At 38.6% G+C, this 24,814-nt stretch overlaps 1 protein-coding gene and 1 long non-coding RNA gene across 3 annotated transcripts in view; one reads left to right on the top strand and one right to left on the bottom strand.

Annotated features, from left to right (window-relative positions):
* PRKD1 (protein kinase D1) overlaps positions 1 to 24,814 on the top strand; it is a 394,696-nt gene that overhangs the window by 360,860 nt on the left and 9,022 nt on the right. For both annotated transcript variants that reach the window (XM_066277646.1, XM_066277644.1), the window contains 3 exons: positions 12,974 to 13,135; positions 13,889 to 13,987; positions 14,872 to 15,139. In XM_066277646.1, the coding sequence (XP_066133743.1) occupies positions 12,974 to 13,135; positions 13,889 to 13,987; positions 14,872 to 15,139 (529 nt within the window). The remainder of the gene's footprint in view (positions 1 to 12,973; positions 13,136 to 13,888; positions 13,988 to 14,871; positions 15,140 to 24,814) is intronic.
* On the bottom strand, positions 7,259 to 23,966 carry LOC136336176 (uncharacterized). Its single transcript, XR_010731389.1, has 3 exons — positions 23,837 to 23,966; positions 10,776 to 10,862; positions 7,259 to 7,463 (listed from the first exon to the last, which is right to left on the bottom strand). It is a non-coding gene; the product is annotated as an uncharacterized lncRNA (long non-coding RNA).

Raw genomic sequence — 24,814 nt, 5'->3', positions numbered from 1 at the left:
TTTGCAGTTATTAAGGTCATTCTCTTTATGCCGACACAGTACTTCAAATTTTCTGTTTATTTTCTCCAGGAGGATTTTCCAACGGCACTCTTGTCATTTGGAATGTGTGAGAAGCATGCCTCCCATGTGCCAGGCAGTAGAAATACAGATTTATTTATTTATTTATTATTATTATTATTATTATTTGTATTTTTCTGAAGCTAGAAACGGGAGAGACAGTCAGACAGACTCCCGCATGTGCCGACAGGGATCCACCCGGCACGCCCACCAGGGAGAGAAGCTCTGCGACCAGAGCCACTCTAGCGCCTGGGGCAGAGGCCAAGGAGCCATCCCCAGCGCCCGGGGCCATCTTTGCTCCAATGGAGCCTCAGCTGCGGCTGCGGGAGGGGAAGAGAGAGACAGAGAGGAAGGAGAGGGGGAGGGGTAGAGAAGCAGATGGGCGCTTCTCCTGTGTGCCCTGGCCGGAAATCGAACCCAGGACTTCTGCACACCAGGCCGACACTCTACCACTGAGCCAACCGGCCAGGGCCAGAAATACAGATTTAAACAAAACTGATTTTCTTAAAACTAATTCTCTGCTTACATATCTCTTAACATTTTTTCTGTTACCCAAGAGCTGCTCTTAGTTTGGGGACTGCTACAGTGATACAGAGTATACAGTAAAACCAGGAAATAGGTTTTGTGTGAGTTCATAGAGAACATCAGATAGTGTGCCAAATCAATTGGATTTTATTATGATTGGATGGCTGTAAGTTATTGAAATATTTGGAAAAAGAAATTGTTATGATGACTTCAGTATTTAGAGATGACATATATAGGAAGAATGTTAAAAGGCAAGAAAGCTCTTAGCCAGTAGTGACAGTCACAATGCCCCCAACTATTTACAAAGACGACTTGGCTTCAACCCTAACATTTCTATTGCCTCTAGTCTAGACCAGGCTTTTAAATTCATGCCTGATTACTGGAACTGGTGATATTCCTGATAGCTCTGTCCTCTCTCTCTCCCCCCATCATCACCATCTTCCTGGTCTTTCCTTTTCCCTGGTTCATCCTGAAGACCAGAACCTGATGAGTCTATAGTGGGGCTTCCATCTTATCTCTCCCTAGCTTAGTCGTTTTCTTTTTCTTATTTCCTTAAACCTACCTATTTGTCCTGTCTTTCAACATTGTAAGTTATCCCACTGGACTCTATCTCTCCTATTCAACTGAGTTTTTCATGTCTCTTCAAGTCATTGCCTTTATCATACTCTTTTTTTCTCTTTTTTCTTTTTTTTTTCTTTTTTACTGAAAGAGAGAGGGACAGACAGAGACAGACAGACAGGAAAGGAGAGATGAGAAGCATCAATTCTTCATTGTAACTCCATAGTTGTTCAGTGATTGCTTTCTCATATGTGCCTTGACCAGAGGGCTACAGCAGGGCAAGTGACCCCTTGCTCAAGCCAGCAACCTTTGGGCTCAAGCTGGTGAACCCGTGCTCAAGCCAGATATGCTCGGGTTCACCTGGGTCCTCCGCATCCCAGTCTGACGCTCTATCTCACAGCGCCATCGCCTTGTCAGACTATTATACTCTTAACCTGTGGCCATTGCTCAGCTTTTAGTTACAAGCCTGGATGCCAATCTTGGCTTACTTGGCTCATCAATATTTGATTGATCTTCAAGGTCCACCATTCCTCTGTCTTGTGCTAGTTTACATATCTTCTTTTTATTTGTGGTTTTTACTTAGTATAAAGTAGTACCTTAATATTTATTTTAAATGCCTCCTATGTAATAATTAGATCATAAGCAATTTGAAGGTCTTAGCAATGCTTTATTTTTTTCAACTTCTACAAGGCCTAGCATAGTAGAAAAGTTATTACAGGTAATTAATTAATATTTGACAACATTGTCTGAAGTCACATACTGTATTTTCTTAAATTCCTTCTCAGGATTTTTTTTATAATACCTATTATATAGATAAATCATTAAATTTTAGGCTTTAATTACAACATTCTGATATTTGATGAGCGGAAAAAGTTTGTAGAATAGCAGTTCATTCCAGATATTACTGGCTGTCTCTAAAGTTGAGCCCTGGAATAGAAATTGTATATTGGGTACAAAAGAAATCAGAGAATATAATCAGAGTTTTACCTTGATAGACAATGGAACATCAAGACCAGGAGGGTGTTTTGTAACAGAACAACACTGTGATGGTTCATAATAGAATAAGCTGTAGGGAAGAAGTCCTTCCAGTCAAGAAAATAGGAAATACAAATTGTCAATACAAATTGACAGATGAAAGTCATAACAGGTACTGGGGTGGGATATGTGTGGTGGGAAAACTGACAATAGGCAGTATTCAGGAATCCAGATTGCATGCTCAGATAGGTTGTGAGATCATGGCTCCCGTAGTATACTAGTTAGAACAGGTAGTACCCAAATCCTAAGTGAACTTGAGTCCAAGGGAAGAAATAAGATAATATATAACATAGTGTTTAAAGAACATTAGACTTCCTGGATTCTAATTTTAGACTTATACTTAAGAGTTCTTAAGAGCTTGCATAAATTGCTTAAGCTCTCTGTGCCTCAGTTTTCCTAAGAAAACTCATTGACATGAGAATGTGATAATTTGTGAATTTCATCAATGCCTGACACACAGTGACTATTTCATACTTACTAGATCTTATTAGTTTGCCACCACTGAGTTGTAAGTCTAGGCACTTTTTGATCTAGGAACAAGATCAAGTAACTTGACATTGAATTTTCTAAGTAGGGAACCTGGAGACACATAAAATTTCATCATAACAGAGAACATGTATTTGACTCAAAGCCTGGGGTAGGGCTGAACATGCCTTAACACATGCCTGGGCCCTGGTAGACATTAGTAAGTGTCTGTGTAACAAATTCTGTCGCCGCAACTGAAGGAACTAGGGAGATAGATATAGAATTGCAGTGCACGCCAACAAAACAAAAAAGTATTCCTAATCTTCCTTCCTTTTTGTCTAAAAAACACAGTAATTTGTCTTCATGGAGCAAGATTAAATTTATATCTTGTAAATACATAGCTTTGTTCTCTTAGTCTAAAAAGATGATCAAGAGTAGATGGAGAAGAGATAATCATAGAAAACCAGAGAAAAATGTCGCCAGGTGTGACTGGAAAAATGAAAACTTTTGCAAAACTGTTGATTTTTTTTTTAATTATGGAGTCAATTTTGCTTTTTTTGGAGAAAAAATATGCAAAATTTGAGTACCTTCTCTTTTAGTGTATAGTCAGAGAATTAGTTTATACTTTTGATGACAGAGGGCTCACAAGAGAGGCCAACAGAGGCCTCAACCCAGGAACAGTATTCAGGTTCTTGTTGCCACACAGGAAAAAATTCAGGAGTGAGACAGGGAGATTCAGCAAAGCACAACAGGTTTATTGAAGTGACAGTACGTGCTCAAAGGGAATACAGGCAACTCAGGATGAGTTGCGCCAAGAGGTTCTGGGTGGAGGTTTTTATCAGCTATGGGCAAGGGGAGAGAATTAGGGTGGTTAGTGGCCCCTGATACTGGGTGTAGTCACTGGTGCAGCCCATCTCCGTCCCTCCTTTTCTGATGGTGGCTCTTTCTTTAGTTTTCTTTGAACTGTCATGATGGTCTGAAGGGCAAAGTGGCTTCAAACTGGGATGTAGGTCAACATGGCTACCAACTCTGGCTAAGACTGATTTTTGTCTTAACCGTTTCTTATATCAGGAAACTGGGAGGACGCAGCGACAGGATATGTGTCTGGTCACAAGTCACATTTTCAATGTCCTAACCAAGAAGGGGAGGGAAGGGGTAGAGCCTGGGGCCTCTGTTCCCTGTGCTGACTCTCCTGCCTTACTTTTGTGGTTTCATCTATATGTTTAATATATTTCTTCAATATTTCTTTCTTTGTATTTTATTGCACAAAGAATTAACTTGAAATTGTTTCTTGAGACATGTTCTACAGTTCTAAGATCATTTTCTCTTCGTGTTCCAAAAATCAAAGCCTATAGATTATACATATATATGTCTAAAATAGAGAAAAAAAAAGAAAACAAAAATTTATTATAAAAAATGAACAGGAAATTTTTCAAATAGAAGTTAGTCATAGTGAAAACTTACTGTCAAAAGATAAGGTTCCAAGTCAAAAGTTTTTTATTTTTGGTAATTATAATTTTTTAAATCTTGGTTTCCCTAGTTCAGAATTCATCTGACTTGGTATGCTTGCTTCACAGGGACGTTTGGGGGAACCAAATTAAATAATGTACAATGTGGTTTTTTTGTTGTTGTTGTTGTTTGTGACAGAGACAGATAGAGAGAGGGACAGATAGGGATAGACGGGAAGGAGAGAGATGAGAAGCATCAGCTCTTCGTTGCAGCTTCTTAGTTGTTCATTGATTGCTTTCTCATATGTGCCTTGACCGGGGGGCTACAGCAGACCGAGTGACCCCTCGCTCAAGCCAGTGACCCCACGCTCAAGCTGGTGAGCCCGTACTCAAGATGGATGAACTTTCACTCAAGCCAGTTACCTTGAAGTTTCAACCTGGGTCCTCTGCGTCCCAGTCCAACGCTGTATCCACTGCACCACCACTTAGGCCTGTACAATGTGTTTTTTACATCATTGTTTCCAACATATTTTCAGAAGAAAGTCAAGTTCATTTCTGGAAGGAGGTGGGGGTTTTATTTTCCTCTCTAAAAAAATTTAGAGAATACTGTGTACTATATCCAGGTTATTCACATCTTAAAAGTGAACACAGTCTTTCACTTATTAAAGATTCTAAGAAGGCCCATACTTAAGAACTTGTTTAATTTTGAGAATAAACATTTTACCATGGAACCCTTATACAAATGTAAGATGTCACCACTTGACCTTTTTACACATAATGTTACATTTCTATCCCTGTGCAGTAGACCCTGTATTCTAGTTCCCACTCTCTGATATATGACATGAAAAAGGAGTATGTGTCTACACCGATCATTTGACATATTATAATAGTATGTTATGCTTTCTCAAGTGCTGACATCTAAATATAAAAACTGGGCTACAGTGATATGATTTGTTAAAAATTACATTAAATATCCAATACTAGGACAAGATTGGATTTGTGTGTTCATGTCTTCAGCCAGGTAGATTAACAGGAAATAAAAATGTGTTTCAGCTGTCTCTCCATTTTCTATGTTTGATAGCAAATACAATGTATACCTAATGATCTAGCAATCCCAGATTTCTTCTTTTAGCAAGCCATACTTTTAATTCTTGCCTTTTTTCTAAACACAGTCTGAGTAATGGCATAGAGGAACGGGGGTTAAATTTTCTGGGGAAAAGTTTACCGATACTGATTTTTTTTCTAACGGTATCTATCAGTTATTTATTCTCTGTCTTTGAAGCCTTCGTTTCTGGTTTTCAAATACCATGCTGTTTTGCCTGAGTTCAACTTGAACCTATGACCTTGGTTGGGGGCAGAGCAATGTACTCTGATGCATACAAGATCTTTGCTATGGGAAGGTCTTTCCTGAGTTGTTGTTTTTTTGACAGAGAGTCAGAGAAAAGTACAGACAGACAGGAAGGGAGAGAGATGAGAAGCATCAATTCTTCATTGGAGCTTCTTAGTTGTTCAGTGATTGCTTTCTCATATGTGCCTTGATGGGGGGGGGGGGGCTACAGCAGAGCGAGTGACCCCTTGCTCAAGCCAGCGACCTCGGGGTTTTGAACCTGGGTCCTCCATGTCCCAGGCTGATGCTTTATCCACTGCGCCACCATCTGGTCAGGCCTGAAGTCTTTTTGATTGATAGAAATTACCCACCTGCTAAATTTACAGTCTCAATTTCAGCCATATACAAACATCAGTGCCAATGAGACCTCAGTGATTGAGTCTAAATGGTGGGCCTAGGACATTTGATTTTGTTTTTAAAATTTCCCATTCCTACCTCTAATATGAAAGATTCCTAGCGATGGGTAACAAATAAGTATTTTTACAATATTTTCACCTGGTGAAAAGTCAAGAAAGGCTGGAAACAATATGAGAGATGATGAGGACAGTTTTTTATGTGTTGTTTTCTGCATACTCCTTCCCCCCTCTGCATTTAGGTCCTTCTTCCTTTTGCATTTATCATATGCCTGCAGCAACCCTAGAATCTAAAGCTAGGTTGACGCATGTCCATAAGGATAAAATGCTTAATGACTGAGAGAGGTGTGTAGATAGGTTTATGGGTATACATTGCTACAGAAGTTTGACATCAGGTCTCAGTTCATTTTTTTGTGAGCAAATATTCAATTAGTCTTTTTTTTTTTTTAATTTCTTGGTCCAGTGTTACTTACCAGAATATACAGAATTACAGCTAATTTAAGATGAACTAATATAATGGCAAATTGTGCTTTATAAGCTATCCACCTCAACTCCCTTTCTTGATATCTGAGCATAGTATGTATGTATTGTCATTAGCAGCTACTGGAGAAGCTTCGATTTATTATTTCTCCCACAAAATTTTGAACTATATTTAATCATGGTCTATCTGTGCTACTTGTGCCATAAAAAAAAGTGACTGTATATGCCAGGTCTGATGGATGGGATGAACAAACAGTTTTTACCAGGTGTGATCTGAACATTTCTGAGTACCTAGAGCCTAATAGGTTAAATTCATTTGGGGCCCCATTGATCTAAAAGTCAGGCAGTGATCCCTGTTCCCAGAAGGATGGATTGTTATAGCTGAACTTGTTGTTGAAGTAATATAGTGTGCCTTTATTCTTCCGACAATATGTGTTAAATTTTTTTTGTCCTAGGTTAATTAATATCAGTGTATGTTTCTAAAATCTTACGGATGAAATTTTTCCATAAAAAATGTTACCTCCTGAAAGATAACTAACTGCTGAATTGCGAGCCTGTTTAAATTTTTTCCAACTGAACATGAAACAGGAACACATTCACACTGTACAACCACATGAACTCCATCCTCACTTTGAGGCCTCTCTGTGGTGCAGCCAACAGCCCTCATCTGCTGACATCACAGGAGAAGCACCGCTCCCCTCACTGAAGCTTACACACAGCAAGGGGGAGTGGGAGGGGGAGAGGACGGACCAGAGGAGCAAGTTCAGGGCAGTTCATTTCTGATGCAGCCCCTCTTAGGTAAAAGGCAAAAAGGGAGGTTTTCTTTTCTGCCACGTAGAGGATACTTTTACCACACTAGAGAGAGAAATGTGGTCCAGATCTTTTAAAAATTACAGAAAATCTTCCCAACAATAACAACTACTAACCTTTATTGTGTTCCAGGCGTGATTTCAGGTATTTTGTATACATTAAAATTTTAAGTCCTCATTTTGTTACAAGATCAGACACATTATTACCCTACTTTAGATGTGAAGACAAGGAGGTCAGGAGAGAAGCGGCAGAGCTGGAATTCATACCCAGGCCAGCCATGTCCGGAGCCTGTGCTCCCGAAGTCACACTCCAGGCCTCACGGCTTTTCTTGTTGTCCTGTCCATCCTGTGGAAAATCAAATCGAAAACAGGAGAAAAAGAGAGTTGCAAGGCTTTTCCCAAGTAAGGGCGTAGAAGTACAGTGACCATTATCATGGAAATAGCGCACTCTCGGGCTTCAGTTCTCAGCCTCGGGACAGTAATGCAATCCTAGGAAATGGTTTTCCTCCGGCCTGTAAGGGAGACGTGGCAGGGAGGGACAGGGCAGTTTGAAAGGAATATCCTGACTGTGGTCTTTACCCTGCTGCTGCTTTGCTGTCTCTCGCTGTGAATGTTTCCTTGTGGGCTATGAGAATGCACTGAAACTGAAGAGTAGCTCCTTTTTAAGAACTACATATAAAAGAAATGCAAATCACTTAGATAGTAGGAAAATTGTCTATTTATTCCTAATAAATATGCTGCTATACTTACAAAGGCAGTGACCAGATCTCCTATATTTTGAGGAAACATTACCTGGAAAAGACCAGGATATTGTTGTTATACCTTTGGGACTTTAGAAAATCATTTTGCAACTCATACCAATGGTAGCGTCTCTGGTATTCACATCCATGCTATTGGTATTTATCATAAAAATCTTTACTTCTGAACATATTTATTGTCAGAATCCTGAAATTGTTTAGCAGATTGAAATGAACTCAAAATGAAAAAGTCTAGTACTTTTTTTTTCCTGAAGAGAGGACATCAGTATTGACCATATTGGATGCAAAATGTACTATCACTAAATATGTCAGCTATGTATCAGCACATCTTCAATAAAATAATTTAAATCTCAAAGAATATTATGCATTACTAAAAAATACAGGGAATCTTCGTCCTTCAATCAAATTTACAAATTTATATTGGGTATTTAATACATACCAGGCACTAGGCTTACTCTGACTGGGAATATAATTGAGAAAATATATTCAACATTACAAGCTTAAGGAGCTTGTAGTCTCGTTGGTAAGACATATAGCTTCACCAATAACTAAACATGTTAACTGTTAATGAAAGAGGATTGTACCAAAGACTGTGAGAACAGAGAGACAGCCAAGTCAGACAGGGAGTCAGTGAAAGCTGCCTGACAGCTTAGTAGTCATGCTAGATAAAATAATCTGGTTCCAGCTGAGAGAACATTATGTATGAATGTGTAGAAAAGAGAGAGAGAGAGAGCTTGGCTTGTTCTAAAAATAGTTTAGCATGGCCCAAGAGATGGGTAGATAAGGGGAGAAGAAGACAAGAAGCTGGAGAAGTATTTGGGTGGGAGAAGGAAAAGCAGCAGTTAGGGAAGGTCCTGCTATGCCTTACTAGAGTGCTGCATACACCTCCTAAAGCTGGAGGTGGTTTTAGGGAATTGGAGCAAGATGGTATGATTCAGAGTCACCTCTGGGAAGATCACAGTGGCAGCCCTTCACGAGTTGGATTGCAGGAGAACACAATTTAAGATCATTTGGGAGGCTGTGGCAGATTTCTAAGGAAGAGATAAGGCTTAGACCAAGGTTGTCATGGTGATATGAAGGTGAGGTATTAGGGTGAGAGCAGTTAAGGAGGTAGACTCTATTTATTTTGGAGATCAATTAGTTTTGGAATTGAGGAAGAGGTAAGTATTTAGTATGACTTGGCTTCTGACCAAGATGGCTGGCCATTCACCAAGAGAAGAAAACACCAGGAGAGTGAATTGGAAAGGAAAGACTTCAATTCCCATGGTTAGACATCTTTCCTTTAAATGAACATACCCAAAACACAGATGGATATAAGATTCTGGAATTTAGGAGAGAGAGCTCAGCTTCCCATATCAATCTGAGTATTATCTTTAATGAGTCTTTTTATAGTCATCTGCTGTCTACATGATGACTTTTTTTAGCATCTATCAGGGAATTACATGCTATTTCCCCTTCATGAGACATTAGGTGATTGTGATTTCTGGGGCCATTAAGGGAAGCATAAATTGTAAGAGACTGTGATTAGGGGGTGGATAAGATGGTATGCTCCTCTCTCTACACTGGTAAACTGGCAGAAATGAACCTCCGCCAGGCCTGTGAGTGCTGTACCTCTGAGAACGGCACTTCGTGGCCCAACCACAACACTGTGGACATTCTTCCTTCTACTCTGCTTGGCATTTAGAATTTAGATCTTGGACTCATCATTTTTTAGTTTATTTTGTTCTGTCTCAATAAGAGCTAAATCATTTAGTTGTTTTGATAGAAAAGTAGTCAGAAGTCCACGTGTTAGATCTGTATTGCTCCTAAATAACCTGTTGAAAAGTTGTTGATTCTAATTCTCCTTTTTCCCACCTTTCATGTATTGATATTTTAGTATAAGAATCCTGAAGCAAGGAGGGGAAAATATAACAGCTTTAGTTCATCACAGCTATATATGGAGTGATATATAAAGCAACACTATTAAAATTAAAATAGGTACAAATGAATATTAATACAAATCCAGAAATATAACAAATAAAATATAAACTTAAAGATGATAATTAGTTAAATCTTTATTTTTTATATAAAATATTGTTACTTTTATAAAAAGCTTTTACTTTTAGTGACTACTCCATTAATTATATAAGAATTCTCTAGGCAACTTGAATCAGGAAAAATTTTATCTTGATCTCCAAACAGTAATTCCTCCCAGACTTCCAACCAACTCAAATTCACCCCATGGATAAGTCATCAATCTGCTATGTGTGAATGGACACTGTTCTTTTTTGTACTTGACCAAGTATTTCATTTCCTGAAAATCTGATTACTTAAATGTAACAAACAGATGGCCAGAGAGTGCTGTAGTACTTACTCTGCCATGAAATTTATTATCTGAATTCCTGAGAAGTTAGCAAAAAGTCTTTCTGAACACAAGTATGCCATAGTTGGTGTTGCAATTGTCAAGCCATTTTTTAATTAACTCATTAACTTGGGACATTAGAAAGAAAAGGTTAAATAACTATTTTACATAGAAAAGTTTATATATCATATATTTTAAAGAGAAAATTTAAATTGTGAACAAGGACCAGTGTGGTGGAAGCTTATCCTAGAGTTGCTCTTAAGGTATTAAAAAGATGATATGAATTATGCTTGATAATAGAAAATAATAGATCCATATTTTTTTCTATTTCCAGTCTTCAAATATTATCTTCTCTAGGCTAAAGAAATACTTTTCATCAGTATAGTGTAGACTGGATAGATAAATACAGCATGATTCTTTATATTCTGTGTTTTTACTGTCAAATGTAAAAAACAAGTTTGTTCATTTGGTTCAGTGCAAAAAAATACAGCTCATGAGTAAGCATTTATGATGGGCTTGTCTCAACCATACATATTAAAGTTTAAAAACATCAACTTACTTTATATCAGCTGTGCCAAAAAAAAATGAAGTCATTGTGCTTTTGGAAAGATTTTTCAGCTCCCACTCAATATATTCCTTAGCAAACCTGTAAAGCATAAGGTTTGTATTAAAGATCAAAGGCCAAGTACAACAAATTAGTCAGTTTAAACTTTGCAAAACATTTCTTTTACATTTGTATATACCTGGCCTTCAGTTCAGGGCTTTTATTGAATTTTTTTAAACATATATACCTAAGTGCATTCAAAGTTCTTTATCAAGAAATAGTAACATTTTCTTTAATCCTTTTCATAAAGATGTAATTAAAGAACATTTGTAAAATCTTCAGATTTACAGTGAACAGGGCCCAACATAGTTGACCGAAAACAATCTTATGATTTGTTCCATAATTCTGTGTTAGAACATTCTGTGCATACACCAATTAGATAAACACATTGAAGTACAATTCTTTGTATAAGGGATGCTCCTCAAGTCATGCTGGGAAGGAGGGAAAAGGAAAAAAGGAATATATTGAGTGAAGGACTTTAGTACCTCCAAAAATTCACATGCTTAGAGGAATACAGGTAGAGAGGTACATGAGGGTTGACATCATATATTTATATATATCAGATAATGTAGGTGGGAGAGCTTCCAGGTCATCTATTGACCTTCATAGAATGAAAAAAAGCCAGCAGAAGCAGCAGGCTGAGCTGATAAGTCAAGAGTATGAGTTTTGTGAATCCCACCCTCTCTCCACGTTTTCAGCTCTGACCAAGGGAGAGTATCTCTGGAGGCTATCTAAAGCAGCCAGATTCGAACAGTTCAATTTCATAGAGGGGAAAGGCCATTGTGTGCACGTGCTGATGTCTCTTGAACCACATTCAGCAACTTTCTATTCCATGACTATATTGTGCTACCTGATTGGGAAGAAGGCATCAGAGTCAATGACTCCTCAGATATCTGAGGCAGAGATCAAAACTGCCAAGTAATGGAAGGACACTCTGAGAGAAAGCTTATCACGTTTGGGAGCTTCCGCCAACCATAGTGGGGCTCCATATCCAGTCTCTGCTAGGCTCTCCTTACCAACGGCAATGCGGAGGACAACTGCAGTGCAGATCCCCCCACAGGCCCTTCTGCTGCTCACACCCCGCATCCATCTGTGAGTCCTGGAGAGTGAGCCGCTTCGATTTCACCTTGTTTGTGGGAACTTCATTTTACATACAATTTTATCATCGAGCTTTTCCTAAAATAAGGCGTTTATTTTTTTCTCTGTTCAGCTGTTAGCACATTTAAGTTTGTTTCTGTTTTATTTTTTTCTTTAGGTAGTTTCTTTCATGATTTGTGTTTGTTTCTCATTGAAATATAAATGGAATATATAATCATTTTTTAAATATCAGAATTTTTTTTTGTTATTGTGTGTGGGAAAAAAGATTAAAGGTCAGATGATCAAAGGCTTTTGTTATAACCCCAGACCGTCATTCAGACTTAGGCATCATTAGAGAGGCCTGTCTAATGTTAGAAGTAATTTTGCTTGGCATATGTGACAATTAACATGTCAAGCCAAATGCAGCCTATCATTATTAGCCATTACTTTATTGTGGAAATATATGTTTATTGAGTTCTTGAGCTAAAGGGCTACCATGTAGCATAGTATCCTGAACAAAGCACAGGCTCGAGATTTTTTTTTTCCTTTTCTGTTTTCATGGTGATTTTCACTCCGTAAAGAACTTCTGTAGCAAACCACCCCAGGCTCCAGCACCAGAGAAATTCCAGAAGGTTTGACCTAAGGTGCCTCATCAGTGCAGCCAGATGGGCCCCATGTACAAATTTCATCTTCTCTACATTATATTTCTATGGAGCGTGTGATTGAGCCTTGCATGCATATTTAGGACAGTATGCTTAATATTGGAGATGATCCTAAGAAAATACGGATATCTCAATATGGTGTTCTAATTAAAACCTAATTAGCAATTCACTGTGCTGGAACTTGGGTTTTTTAGCAGTGAAAAAAAATAATTTCACTGTGCATAGAAAGTAAAGATGTGTTTTTTGGAGACATTAAAATTTCAAAAATATAAGGCAACACATGTGGAATTTAGAGGTGTTAAAAATCTTAACTGTGGGTTTCTCCATAGCTTATACAGTTTTGTATAATCAGCGAGCTTGCCAACTAGTATCAAAAAACTCATTTCCTTCAAGTGCTTTATTTATCTTTAATAGAACCTTCATCACCCCGGTGTTGTGAATTTGGAGTGTATGTTTGAGACTCCAGAAAGAGTGTTTGTTGTTATGGAAAAGCTCCATGGAGACATGCTGGAAATGATCTTGTCGAGCGAGAAGGGCAGGTTGCCAGAGCACATAACCAAGTTCTTAATTACTCAGGTAAGAAATCAATTAGAGACAGACACAAAGATAATATTTAATATCAAATGTTATCAATGTTTAACTGCAGCTTCCTAGCCTTGTTATGTAGTCCCTGCCTCCAAAGTCTAAACTATACTCAAAAAGGCTGCAGTGGCTTATTGTGTTAGCTAATGTGTGTCTGTGGCATCCGGGCCCAGGATACTAAGTGAGTCATGTGTATGCAGACACATGTATTAAAACTACTTATGAAATTATAAAATGCACAGTGGCTGAGTCCTGGTTCTGTGAAAATATTCAGTAATGAAAATCCCTGTTTGACATTATTGAATTCTTTTATGTATACCTGTATTCATTGCTACATGAATGCTATAAAACACGACATTTTCCATTACAGTGTCTTTAGAAACCTGCTATGTTAATTTAGCTTATTTCAGTGTCTTGAGTGTAAAAAAGCTTAACTGTTCATTGTGAGTTCTTTCTTGGCCTTTTAAGTGTATTCCTAGTAGAAAACATTTTACTTTATTTGTTTAATGTTTATTTTGTTGATTTGAGAGCAACACACACACACACACACACACACACACACACACACACAGAGAGAGAGATAGGAACATTGATCTGTTCCAGTAGGCTCCCTGAACCAGGATTGAACTGGCAAACTGAGCAGTGCTCTAACCAACTGAGCTATCCGGCCAGGGCTTAGTAGAAAATATTATAAAATAAACTAAATAGACCAAAGTAAAATTATTTCGATGATTTTCAACTTTATAGATACTTGTGGCTTTGCGGCATCTTCACTTTAAAAACATCGTTCACTGTGACCTCAAACCAGAAAACGTGTTGCTAGCGTCCGCGGATCCTTTCCCACAGGCAAGTATGAAAGCTGTTCTCCACAAAAGCCACCAACAGCGTCTCCGCCCCCAGAAACATTCCGCGCGGGCCCCTTTTCCCCAGCAACTTTTATTTGTTTCAAATGTTACATGTTTTTGTTACCTTCCCATATTGTTGGGACTGCGGCTTTTTGACTCCAGCTTCCCAGTTCCACCTGCCTCAGGTCACACACCAGCCTCCTCACTTCTGTCCTGCTCAGGTCCTGGTGCGCGTGCAGCCTCGCTGGGCTGAGAGCACTTCACAGGCCCAGGGTGCCTCCAGCTCTCTGATGCTGGGCAGCACAGGGGAGCTCAGTGTTGTTCCCAGGGGCAAGTGCAGAAATTCCTTCTTTCCCTCAACTCAGAGGATGGAAAACAACTTGGAGTCTTGTATCTGTAGTGACCTGACCAAGGTGGCCATTCTGCCTTGCCTCCTGGACAACCTCAGGTCCTGCCGGGGTTCCCCCGAGAGCTCATTATGAAGGTTATTATGGATGACATGCCATGTCCCATGCTTTGTCCTTCAGTTTATTTATAATCAGCCTTTTAGTCAAGTCCATCACTTCCCTGATCTACACATCTTCCTGTCTTGTTAAAACACTATTCCCCATCTCTGAGTGTACATATTTTCACACTTATCTCTTGATTTTAGGGGTACAGGCAGAAAGGAAATGTTTAGATGGCATTTTTATGAATGAAAACATACTTCTGTATCAATACATAAGCCACTATCTTCAATTACATAAAATGAAAACAGCTGTTACTTCTACCATGAGAAACCCATGCAGTATACATATGTATTAGGCTTATCTTTGGCACTGGGCTGAGACACACACCGGCACAGTTTGTGACCCTACCATTTCTGCATACCATTACTATCAACAGGTGAAACTTTGTGACTTTGGTTTTGCCCGGATCATTGGAGAGAAGTCTTTCCGGAGGTCAGTGGTGGGGACCCCTGCCTACCTGGCTCCTGAAGTCCTAAGGAACAAGGGCTATAATCGCTCTCTGGACATGTGGTCTGTTGGGGTCATCATTTATGTCAGCCTGAGTGGCACGTTCCCGTTTAATGAAGATGAAGACATACATGACCAAATCCAGAATGCAGCTTTCATGTACCCACCAAATCCCTGGAAGGAAATCTCTCATGAAGGTAGTATTTCCCATTCAAAAGTTATAGTGGTTAAATCCTTGTTATATTACCATTTCAGTTGTTAATTTTAAATTATGAATGCTCTTGTGAATTGCCCATTGGAGTAGGGGAACAAACTAATGGAGGTGTATTGAGAAGTAAAGGAAATGGAGACCAGAAATGCCCTCTGATGAAGTGTGCTTGTATTATAGGGAAAGTGAGAAATGCACATTAGGAGGTAAATGAATCAAAGAGAAATTATTAATATTTTGATAGATTGCCTTAGAAATATAAATATACATTTATACACTGATGTAGTGGTAATCTTTACTAAGGTTAATCTTAGTATACAACTAAGAGTATATACCTGTTTTTGTATTAAACACTTTTAATCTGTCATGAACAAATAACTTTATGATACTGATATTTTAATGATCATTTACTTAATATACCAAGTTTTTGTGTACTGATTTCCTTTGTATGACATTATGGCATGCATGTTATTTTATTTAGCCATTTCCCTGCTATTTTTAGGTTGTTTCTATTTATGCAGTATTAGGCAATCCTTATATATAATTTCTGATATGTATCTCTGATAATATTTTTAGGATGGATACTTTGGTAATGTTGCAGTATTTAAATTTAAATTCTTCTTAATAAATTTTCCTTCCTAAAGGAAGAGAAATAGTTTGAGAAGAAGTGGTGTGGGCAGTCAGGGCAGAGAAAATGGCACTGAATGCTTTGGAAAGAAGTTCCTCAGTCAACGTGCTTTGGAATTTAATTCTCACAAAAATTCCCTGAGATAGGTTTTACATTTATACCTGTATTTCAAGTGAAAAACCCTGAAGCAAAAGAAAGGACATCACAGGCCCAAAATCACACAGCTAGTAAGTGGAAGAGCCAGAATTTATACCCAGAAAGCCTGTGTGTACATTTTATACCACTAGTCCTGCTTCTTTTTATTTTTATTTTTTATTTTTTATAATTTTTTTTAATTTATTCATTTTAGAGAGGAGAGGGAGAGACAGAGAGAGAGAGAGAGAAAGAGAGAGAGGAGAAGCAGAGAGAGAGAAGGGGGGAGGAGCTGGAAGCATCAACTCCCATATGTGCCTTGACCAGGCAAGCCCAGGGTTTCGAACCGGCGACCTCAGCATTTCCAGGTCGACGCTTTATCCACTGCGCCACCACAGGTCAGGCTCTCCTGCTTCTTTTTAGTTTTCAGGCAATGCCTAGTTCTGAGTTCACTCAGATATTTTACCACTTAAAAGGCAGATACATTCATAGGTAAACATGAATTTATAACTGTTACTGCATGTGGGTGTGTAGAAATCAAAATATAGCATAATTAAGTTCTTAGACTACTGTTACTATTTCAGGCCAAGAGCCATCCATCATCAGGACTTTGAATTACTATTAGCGACATTTTTTAAATCTTCATCAGCTGTAAATCATAACTAGATGGACATATCTTTTTTTTTTTTTTTTTTTTTTTTTGTATTTTTCTGAAGCTGGAAACGGGGAGAGACAGTCAGACAGACTCCTGCATGCGCCCGACTGGAATCCACCCAGCACGCCCACCAGGGGGCGATGCTCTGCCCCTCTGGGGCGTCGCTCTGTTGCGACCAGAGCCACTTTAGCGCCTGGGGCAGAGGCCAAGGAGCCATCCCCAGTGCCCGGGCCATCTTTGCTCCAATGGAGCCTTGGCTGCGGGAGGGGAAGAGAGAGACAGAGAGGAAGGAGAGGGGGAGGGGTGGAGAAGCAGAAGTCCTGTATGCCCTGGCCGGGAATCGAACCCGGGACTTCTGCACGCCAGGCCGACGCTCTACCACTGAGCCAACTGGCCAGGGCCTAGATGGACATATCTTAAAGGAATCTGTGGCCTACAAAGAACTGTCATATTGCCACAGAACTAATGAAATATTTAGGATAATTCAACAGAGGCAAAAGTGAAGGGTTTTGTTTTTTTTTACTGGAGGCAGAAAAGAGGGAATTATCAAATAACCTCATGACCAGTACTCATGCTAGGAAACATCACCTCTAAAATTGGTTACCGTTCTAGTTGATAACTTCAAGACAGAAATCCAATAAAATAATTTGATGATTTTGCTACAGTGCAAATCAGGAATTTCTCTGAGGCCAAACATTTTTCTGTTATGTGAGAGTAGAACATTAGGAAAATACCTTCACATTTAAAAAAAAATTTTTCTTGAACAGTGGAGTACTTTTCCTTTTCTTTTAATTAGTGGAACAAAAGATACCCTCTACTATCATGGAAATGTGCTGGCCTCATATGCTGATATCTGCTATTTCAGCCAGAAATGAATAGCTATAAATTGTGAATGTTTAATTATCTTTGGTAATAGAGACCAAAAACATATGTATCAATAACTCAAAACACTCTTGTTGGGAAACCACAGTATACATACATTGTAAATAACATAAAAGTAAAGGATGAATGATAAAATGTCTTTGAAAGAACTTGAAAGCTTGTTGGAGAGATGAGTTGTATAAATTTGAGAAAATGATAATTATTTTCTTAAATTGTTAGCTAGGTATAAAATCAGGGTCTGCAAGGTCAGAGGAAGACGAATCATTGTGGACTTGACTGGTGAACTGCATAGTCAGAGGAGATGGAACTTGGACCAGTCACTAAAGAAAGAAAAGGAAGAAAGACAGCATTTCCAGAAAAGGAGGTTATATCATGTACTTCAAGAGGCATTTATGTTTGACTAGGAAGTATGCATTTTACTTGCCTGTAGACATGTCTAAGCAATAAAAATTTCCTACCACTCAAAGTAATGTGAAGACCAGCTCAGGTGGAACCTTCACTTTTCCAAATGATTCGGGTATCAGTTTGGGAATTAACTGGCCTCTCTTCTTGGCCTCTTCCTGTGCTTTGTTCTTGCCTGGGGGACACGGGAGTTGTGCTGTTTGCTAATTAAGGTCCTAAATAGCAAATGAGTTACCTAACTGCTAGTGTATGAACAGAACTAGTACTTGAACATAAAGAAAAAAAAGTTAGTTAAATTATGTCATAATATGAGGCAAGGTATTTATGGGCCCAGATTTTATCCCAGTAGCTCTTGAAAATAAATAATTTCCTCATTAGGAGTTATAACAGGCTGTTGTTACCAAATAATTTTAAGCACAATGGATCTGATAAATACACAAGCAAACTAGTGTCTGGCAAAAGATGGTCACAACTGATAGTACATTTTTAACCGCAGGATACTTTAAACCACACTAGAACCATGAATAATCCTGGTACTTGGAACTAAAAATGCAGGCACCTCAGTCAAAGGTAAAGATCCAGAGTCAAGCAGTTTGAGACCTAGTCCTATCTGCTAGTCTAATTAGCTGTCACTTCCCTTCCTTGAGCTTCAGTTCCTCATTTGTAACACAAGGTAATGCTTTCTGCTTCCATAATGAGGTGGTAATAAAGACTGGGTGGGATAAAGGATGTGAAAGGCATCCATAACGGCAGGTGTGGGTGGGGTGAGCCAAGGATTTGGGTTTACGAAGAGAACAGTGGAACACTAAGTTAAGAATTGCTTTGGCGGCCCTGGACATTTGGCTCAGTGTTAGAGTGTCGACCGATGTGTGGATGTCTGAGGTTCAATACCTAGTCAGGGCACACAGGAAAAGCACCCATCTGCTTCTCCATCCCTCCTTCTCTTCTCTCTCTCTATTCTCCTTCCCTCAATTAAAGCAAGTTGGCCCCAGGCGCTGAAGATGGCTCCATGGCCTCCACCTCAGGCACTAAAAAATGACTCCAGTTGCAATAGAGCAAGGGCCCCATCCAGATGGGTAGAGCATCGCCCCCTAGTGGGCTTGCCAGCTGGATCCCTTTTGGGGTACATGTGGGAGTCGTTCTCTGCCTCCCCTCCTCGCTGAAAAAAAAATTGCTCTGACAGAACACTAAGAATTGATTAAATAATTTTAGAAAATATATGCATACTGATGATTCCCAAGTGTTATTCAGACATATCTTTAATTGTATTTTTTTGTCATAGATAGGCAAAAGTAAAAAGGAAAGTTATGAGGTCTTTGTAGTATATTCAGATGTGTCAGAAAGAAAAACTACCTTTATTATGCATTTTTCTTTTAGTGTAGACATGGACTTGATGCAGTATTGCCCTATATACTGGAGTGCTTGAGCTGTCATTGTGTCATTTGATCTTTACAATGATCTGAAAGTAACTTGTTCTAGTCTGTAGTAAAACTCAGAAATATTAAGAGACTTGCCTTATGTCACACAAGGGTAGCACTTGGTTCAAATAATTTGTCTTCATTCCTTATAACCATACATTATCACACACCAAAGGGTGCTTATTTCTTATGGCATGATATTTAGGAACCTATAGGGAATACTTTAAATATGTTAATTATTTTTGCCGTGATAATATAATAAGCCAACTACTGGTATTCTGGAGATTTGCTTATAATAATTTATCACTGAATTAATCAAGACCCTATGTAAATAATAGAAACCTACCTCTAACTAATTTAGGCAGAAAATAATTTGACTTACACAACTGGGAAGTCCAAAAGGTGAACATCAAGGTAGGGGATTCCTAATAATCTTGCCAAAGAACCTCCTTGAGTACAGCTCATTTTAAACAAGCTGTCATAGTCCAGATCTAGGTCTGTCGCAGGCAGTTTTAAACTTTGGCATGTGAACACATAATCAGAGCTGCTGGTTAAAAGTGGAGAGTTCCAGGCTCCACCCCCATAAAATGCCATCTTGTGCGGAGGGTGGAAGAAGCCCGTGGATCACACTGTAAAACACTGTCAGGAGCGCTGGCTCAGTAGGAAGGGATTAAAGTTAAATTCAGGACCCCTGAAAGACCTGACAGCTGGTAGTGCTCTAAAAAAATTTAACTTCCCAATATTCAAATTTTGATAAATTTTAAAGTATCTCATTTTGGGGGGGGGAAACAAGGCTTCTTTACATTCACATCATCTTCTTTATCGGGTGTTTAATGTCAAGTTATGTAATTTGTTCAAAATGTCAGATGTAGTTAATATAGATTACCATGGAAATAGTAAGATGAAGAAGAAGCACAGGCAACTTTTGTCAAGGAGAAAGAAGAAAAGGGTTGCATAGTGCCGGAAATACAAAAGGTTGTATAATAAAGAAAATAACTAACACATGTGTCATGGTTTTGAGCAGTTAGAACAACATAGGGAAAGAGAGTCCTTTTAACACTTGAAAATTCTTCTTTAAGTAGGCATAGGTTTAGAAATTTGACATTACAGGTTATAGGTTATAGGCTGTAGGGGAGATCAGTTAATAATAGTTATATGTAAATTATTCTATATATTGCTTATTAATTTAAATATTAGATAACCTTCAGACCAAGAATGTCATTATAATTATTGAAAAGGATTTAATTAATGAAACTTCTACAGTACTGGGAAGGAGGAGGTCAGGGAATTCGTGAAGAGAGCTGTCAGAGCCCGACTTCTCAGAGTTCCCATGGCATTCTGCTGCGGTGCATGGATTAAGTTACACACATTTACCTGTAAGACAGGGATCGGGAACCTATGGCTTACAAGCCAGATGTGGCTCTTTTGATGGCTACATCTGGCTCGCAGACAAATCTTTAATAAAAAAAATTAGTAACGTTAAAGATATAAAGCATTCTCATGTATTACAATCCATTCATTTCCTACTGCTCATGTTCATGGTTGCGGGTGACTAGAGCCAATCACAGCTGTCCTCCGGGACAACACCAAATGCGTAACGTACATGGGTCATTGTATGGCTCTCATGAAATTACATTTTAAAATATGTGGGGTTCATGGCTCTCTCAGCCAAAAAGGTTCCCGACCCCTGCTGTAAGATTTAATGCATAAGTTAGTCCTGAATTAATACTTCTAGTAAGTACTACATGTCAGTGCTTATATAATATATATCTCATATTGTGTGCTAGGCACTGTCTAAATTACAAAGTTGGTCCTACATTAACTTACTATAACTAACTTAATTGAGAGGAGAAGGACCATAGAGAAGAGAAAACTGAAATGAAATGATTCATTTTCTTTAATGGAAGGGAATCAATGTTGTTGTTTTTTTTAAGGTGGTTCTTTTCAAACTATCTGTGATTAAGGACTAGTTTTATTTAATTTGCCAACATACTATAAGAATAAAATATGATAAAAATGTGACAGCAGTGTCAAAATGTTATATAAGCCTGACCTGTGATGGCACAGTGGATAAAGCGTTGACCTGGAACACTGAGGTAACCGGTTCAAAACCCTGGGCTTGTCCGGTCAAGGTACATATGGGAGTTGATGCTTCCTGTTCCTCCCCCTTTCTCTCTCTCTCTCTCTCTCTCCTCTTTCTAAAAATAAATAAATAAATAAATAAATAAATAAATAAATAAATAAATAAATAAATAAAAAATTTTAAAAATGCTATATAAGTTTCTAAAGACTTAGTCTCACTTTCTATACTTATCCCAAACCAATTAACAGATTGCAGACTGGCACTGAGCCACAGACTAATACTGATTTAAAGCTATTGAATTGAGCATATGCATTTATTATTTAAAGGTATAAATGTAATCCAAAAAAAAATTTTAAATAGTCTCTGGAGATCAGGTCTAATAATGAGGGAGACGTTTTATTTTTCATTTTGAACTCTTCTTACTGGTGACAGATCTCTTACCAGGTGCATATGACACTTTCAACAAAGTAATAAATATGAACAAAAGTGCATGGAGGGAAACACAGTTCCAGGAGTAAAGGAGTACAACCTTTTGTATAAGTAATTCTTTCGTGTCTGGTCTCCAAGGTTTCTGAAATTCCTTTCCTTTTCTGTAACACCAGTCCTGGCATCAGGCCTGAGCAGACAAAGGAGATGCCATCTTAAATCTCTGAACCTATCTGTGCCTACACAAAGGAGAACTATAGTCAGACGAAGTCTCTTTTCCTACATTACATCAGTTGCTCAAGATCATAATACACATCTTAAGTCTTTATTATACAACCCTTGTTTTCCCAATAGTTTATTCTTAGAGGAAGAAGAGACGGAGGTAACTAAGTGGTGTGGATTTTGTAGAGCTGGTAAAGTGAGAGATAATTTGCAAGTCATCTTCCTAGGAGAGCAGTGACAAACCTGCGGCCAGAGAAAAGCATTTGTGAGACTATGAGGATGTTTTCATCATCAAATGGAATTGATTATTTCAATTAGAGACACACAGTAAATTTGAGGATGGTTAGTAATAGACCATAAAGATCACCAGAGAAATTACTGTTTTTTTCCTTTTGAGTTTTGATATTCCTTTAGATGCCATTAGGGAGGCAAGCAGTCTGTAATCAACACAGAGGCAGCCTCAGAAATTGTCCCGCGGTGAGCCCCAACCCGCGCAGACAGAGATCATTTTCAGTGTTCACAGGTGAAGTCTGAAGAAGCACCTATTCTCAAGTCACCTGCTGTGATGTTACTGCTCAGCCTCACAGACACATGGTTAAGACGGTATTATCAAGAATTAAGATTAGACATGCAGCCTTGACATACCACATATAAAAGGCAAGGGGAGGAAATGTCCTTGCATTAACCCTATAGCTTTTCTTTAGGTCAGTTTCCAAATTGTGATGATGTACCAGTGACATAGGCTTTTTCCCCTTTGGGCTTCCGCAGCCTCCATGGCAGTATCCCTGCTTCGTCCTTTCCCTGACTAGTACTGCACTAAGTTGGGCTTCTCATTGGTTTCAACCCTATGCTGACATTTGTGTACAGTGTGGAATATATGGCATCACAAGGCATAGAATGGCTATAATAATGTACCACTAAATTTACCAAAGCGTCTAAATTGTATTTTAATGGCGATTATTGCCATTCATTGCGGTAAATTCAAGTAAAATTGGTCACAAGTGTTTTTCCCCACACAAATTGGAGGTGAAAAATACAGTAGTACAAACACAAAGCAAAGCTAAATAAAATCCAACACCATTACCACGTGGTCTGTTTTGAAAACTCAACAGTGTTCCAGAACACTGAACACTTAAGTTGGAAGTAGCACTTTGCCGTGAAAAGGAACCAGCTGTAGGCCCCTTTTTCACAACATATTGTTCAAAACAAAAAATAACCTCATTGAAAATAAGCCTCATGTAGATGAGAACCAGAAATCCAATGAATGGTATGAAAAACAAAAGAAAGACAACTGTCCTTTTAAAAATTAAATGTGTTTGTAACAGCTTTTAAGGCTTGAAGATCCAACGAGCCTGCTGAATATTAATAAATAGATATATTTGTCAACATATTAGCACTACTGTCAGACATAACAGCATGAAGGAAACGCAGGGACTCGCTGGTGAACGGCTTACCAATGCTTAACTGGCTGCCAGGAGGTTCTATCATAATTGCTAAACCAAAGTGAATTATGTGGGTCAGAACTTCAGTAGGGTTTAACATTTTTAACAGTCTCTACTTGAAATTCTGAAATTACTTGTGCTCAACTTTTTTTTAAAAAGAGCATGCATTTTGTTTAATAATAAGGAACTTTAAAATTATGAGCCAAAAACATACAATGATTAGTATCTATCTACTGGTAGAGTGAATCTTTTTTTTATCTACTGGTAGAGTGAATTTTTTTTAATTCAAATAAGGTAATAACTGAAACCACAAAGTTTGAATATTCTGCAAATTTGCTCTCTTGCACAATGACAACACAGTATAATATTCAAAATACAGGTTGTTAAAAATCTTACCGCATCTCTCTGCTGCTCCACAGTACCAATCCATTGAGCAGTTATCCAGGACTCTGTTAAATTGTTTCAGGTATGGAAAATACACAACTTCATGAGGAGCCCTGTTTCTTCTTAATTTGACCCTAGCACAGTGAGCATAATGTCTCTGTTAATACCCACTGGCAGAACAAGCCCAATCCTTTCTACAAATAAAAGCTTATCTCAGAAGTTTGAAGGCAGCCACCACATGACCCTGAGCCTTGTCCTTTCCTGGGCGGTCAGTTTTCCTCCAGCCTCTTGTTCACTCAGGCTCAGGCCCTCCCCTCCTCATTGATACCCTTTAAACCAAACCTCAAAACTCATCTGACTGACTTAGCATTCAATGACTCTAAGAGTAAAGTGATGCCACCACTTCCCTCATGATAAAGAACACACTTATTTTAGCACAGCATAAAATGACATTTGGTGTGGGGCCAATAAGTAGATTTATGTTGAGCTTGCTGTGGATTTAGAAGCCTGCATTTGCTGGGTAGGTAGGTGGGACCTACGTAGAGGACTTGGTTCCATTTGTCCCTGTTGAAAGGTATATTATCGGTGCGGTCCCTATCTTCAGACTGTAGTTATTTTGGAACTTGTGTGATGCCACTCATTTACTCTTCCTGTCAGCATCTTCTGAGGGGAAGCTATCCTGAAACCCTGGACAGGATGGGGCTGAGGACAGGTACTTTTCTCTGTGATTAGATAACTTTCTCTACATTCACATCCATCTAATTAGGGACCCTTATTAAACCAGTTGTTAATTCAGTGTTCTCAAGCCTTTTGCCCCTTGCTACTCAAAGTGTGGTCTACGACTCTTCCTTGGAGACATTAAAATTCAGACCCTCGGGTCCCACCCAGACTTAGCGAATCAGAATCTTCAGTTTAAGATCCCTGGATTATTTAGATGCCTAAACATCTGAGAAGCCATGCTTAGCCAGTCATTCTATGCCTGGGCACTTC

This window comes from Saccopteryx bilineata, chromosome 4 (assembly GCF_036850765.1).
Source record: "Saccopteryx bilineata isolate mSacBil1 chromosome 4, mSacBil1_pri_phased_curated, whole genome shotgun sequence".
In the NCBI taxonomy this organism is placed as follows: Eukaryota; Metazoa; Chordata; class Mammalia; order Chiroptera; family Emballonuridae; genus Saccopteryx; species Saccopteryx bilineata.
The sequence above is the reverse complement of the archived record's forward strand: the minus strand, read 5'-3'. Positions and strand labels throughout refer to the sequence as shown.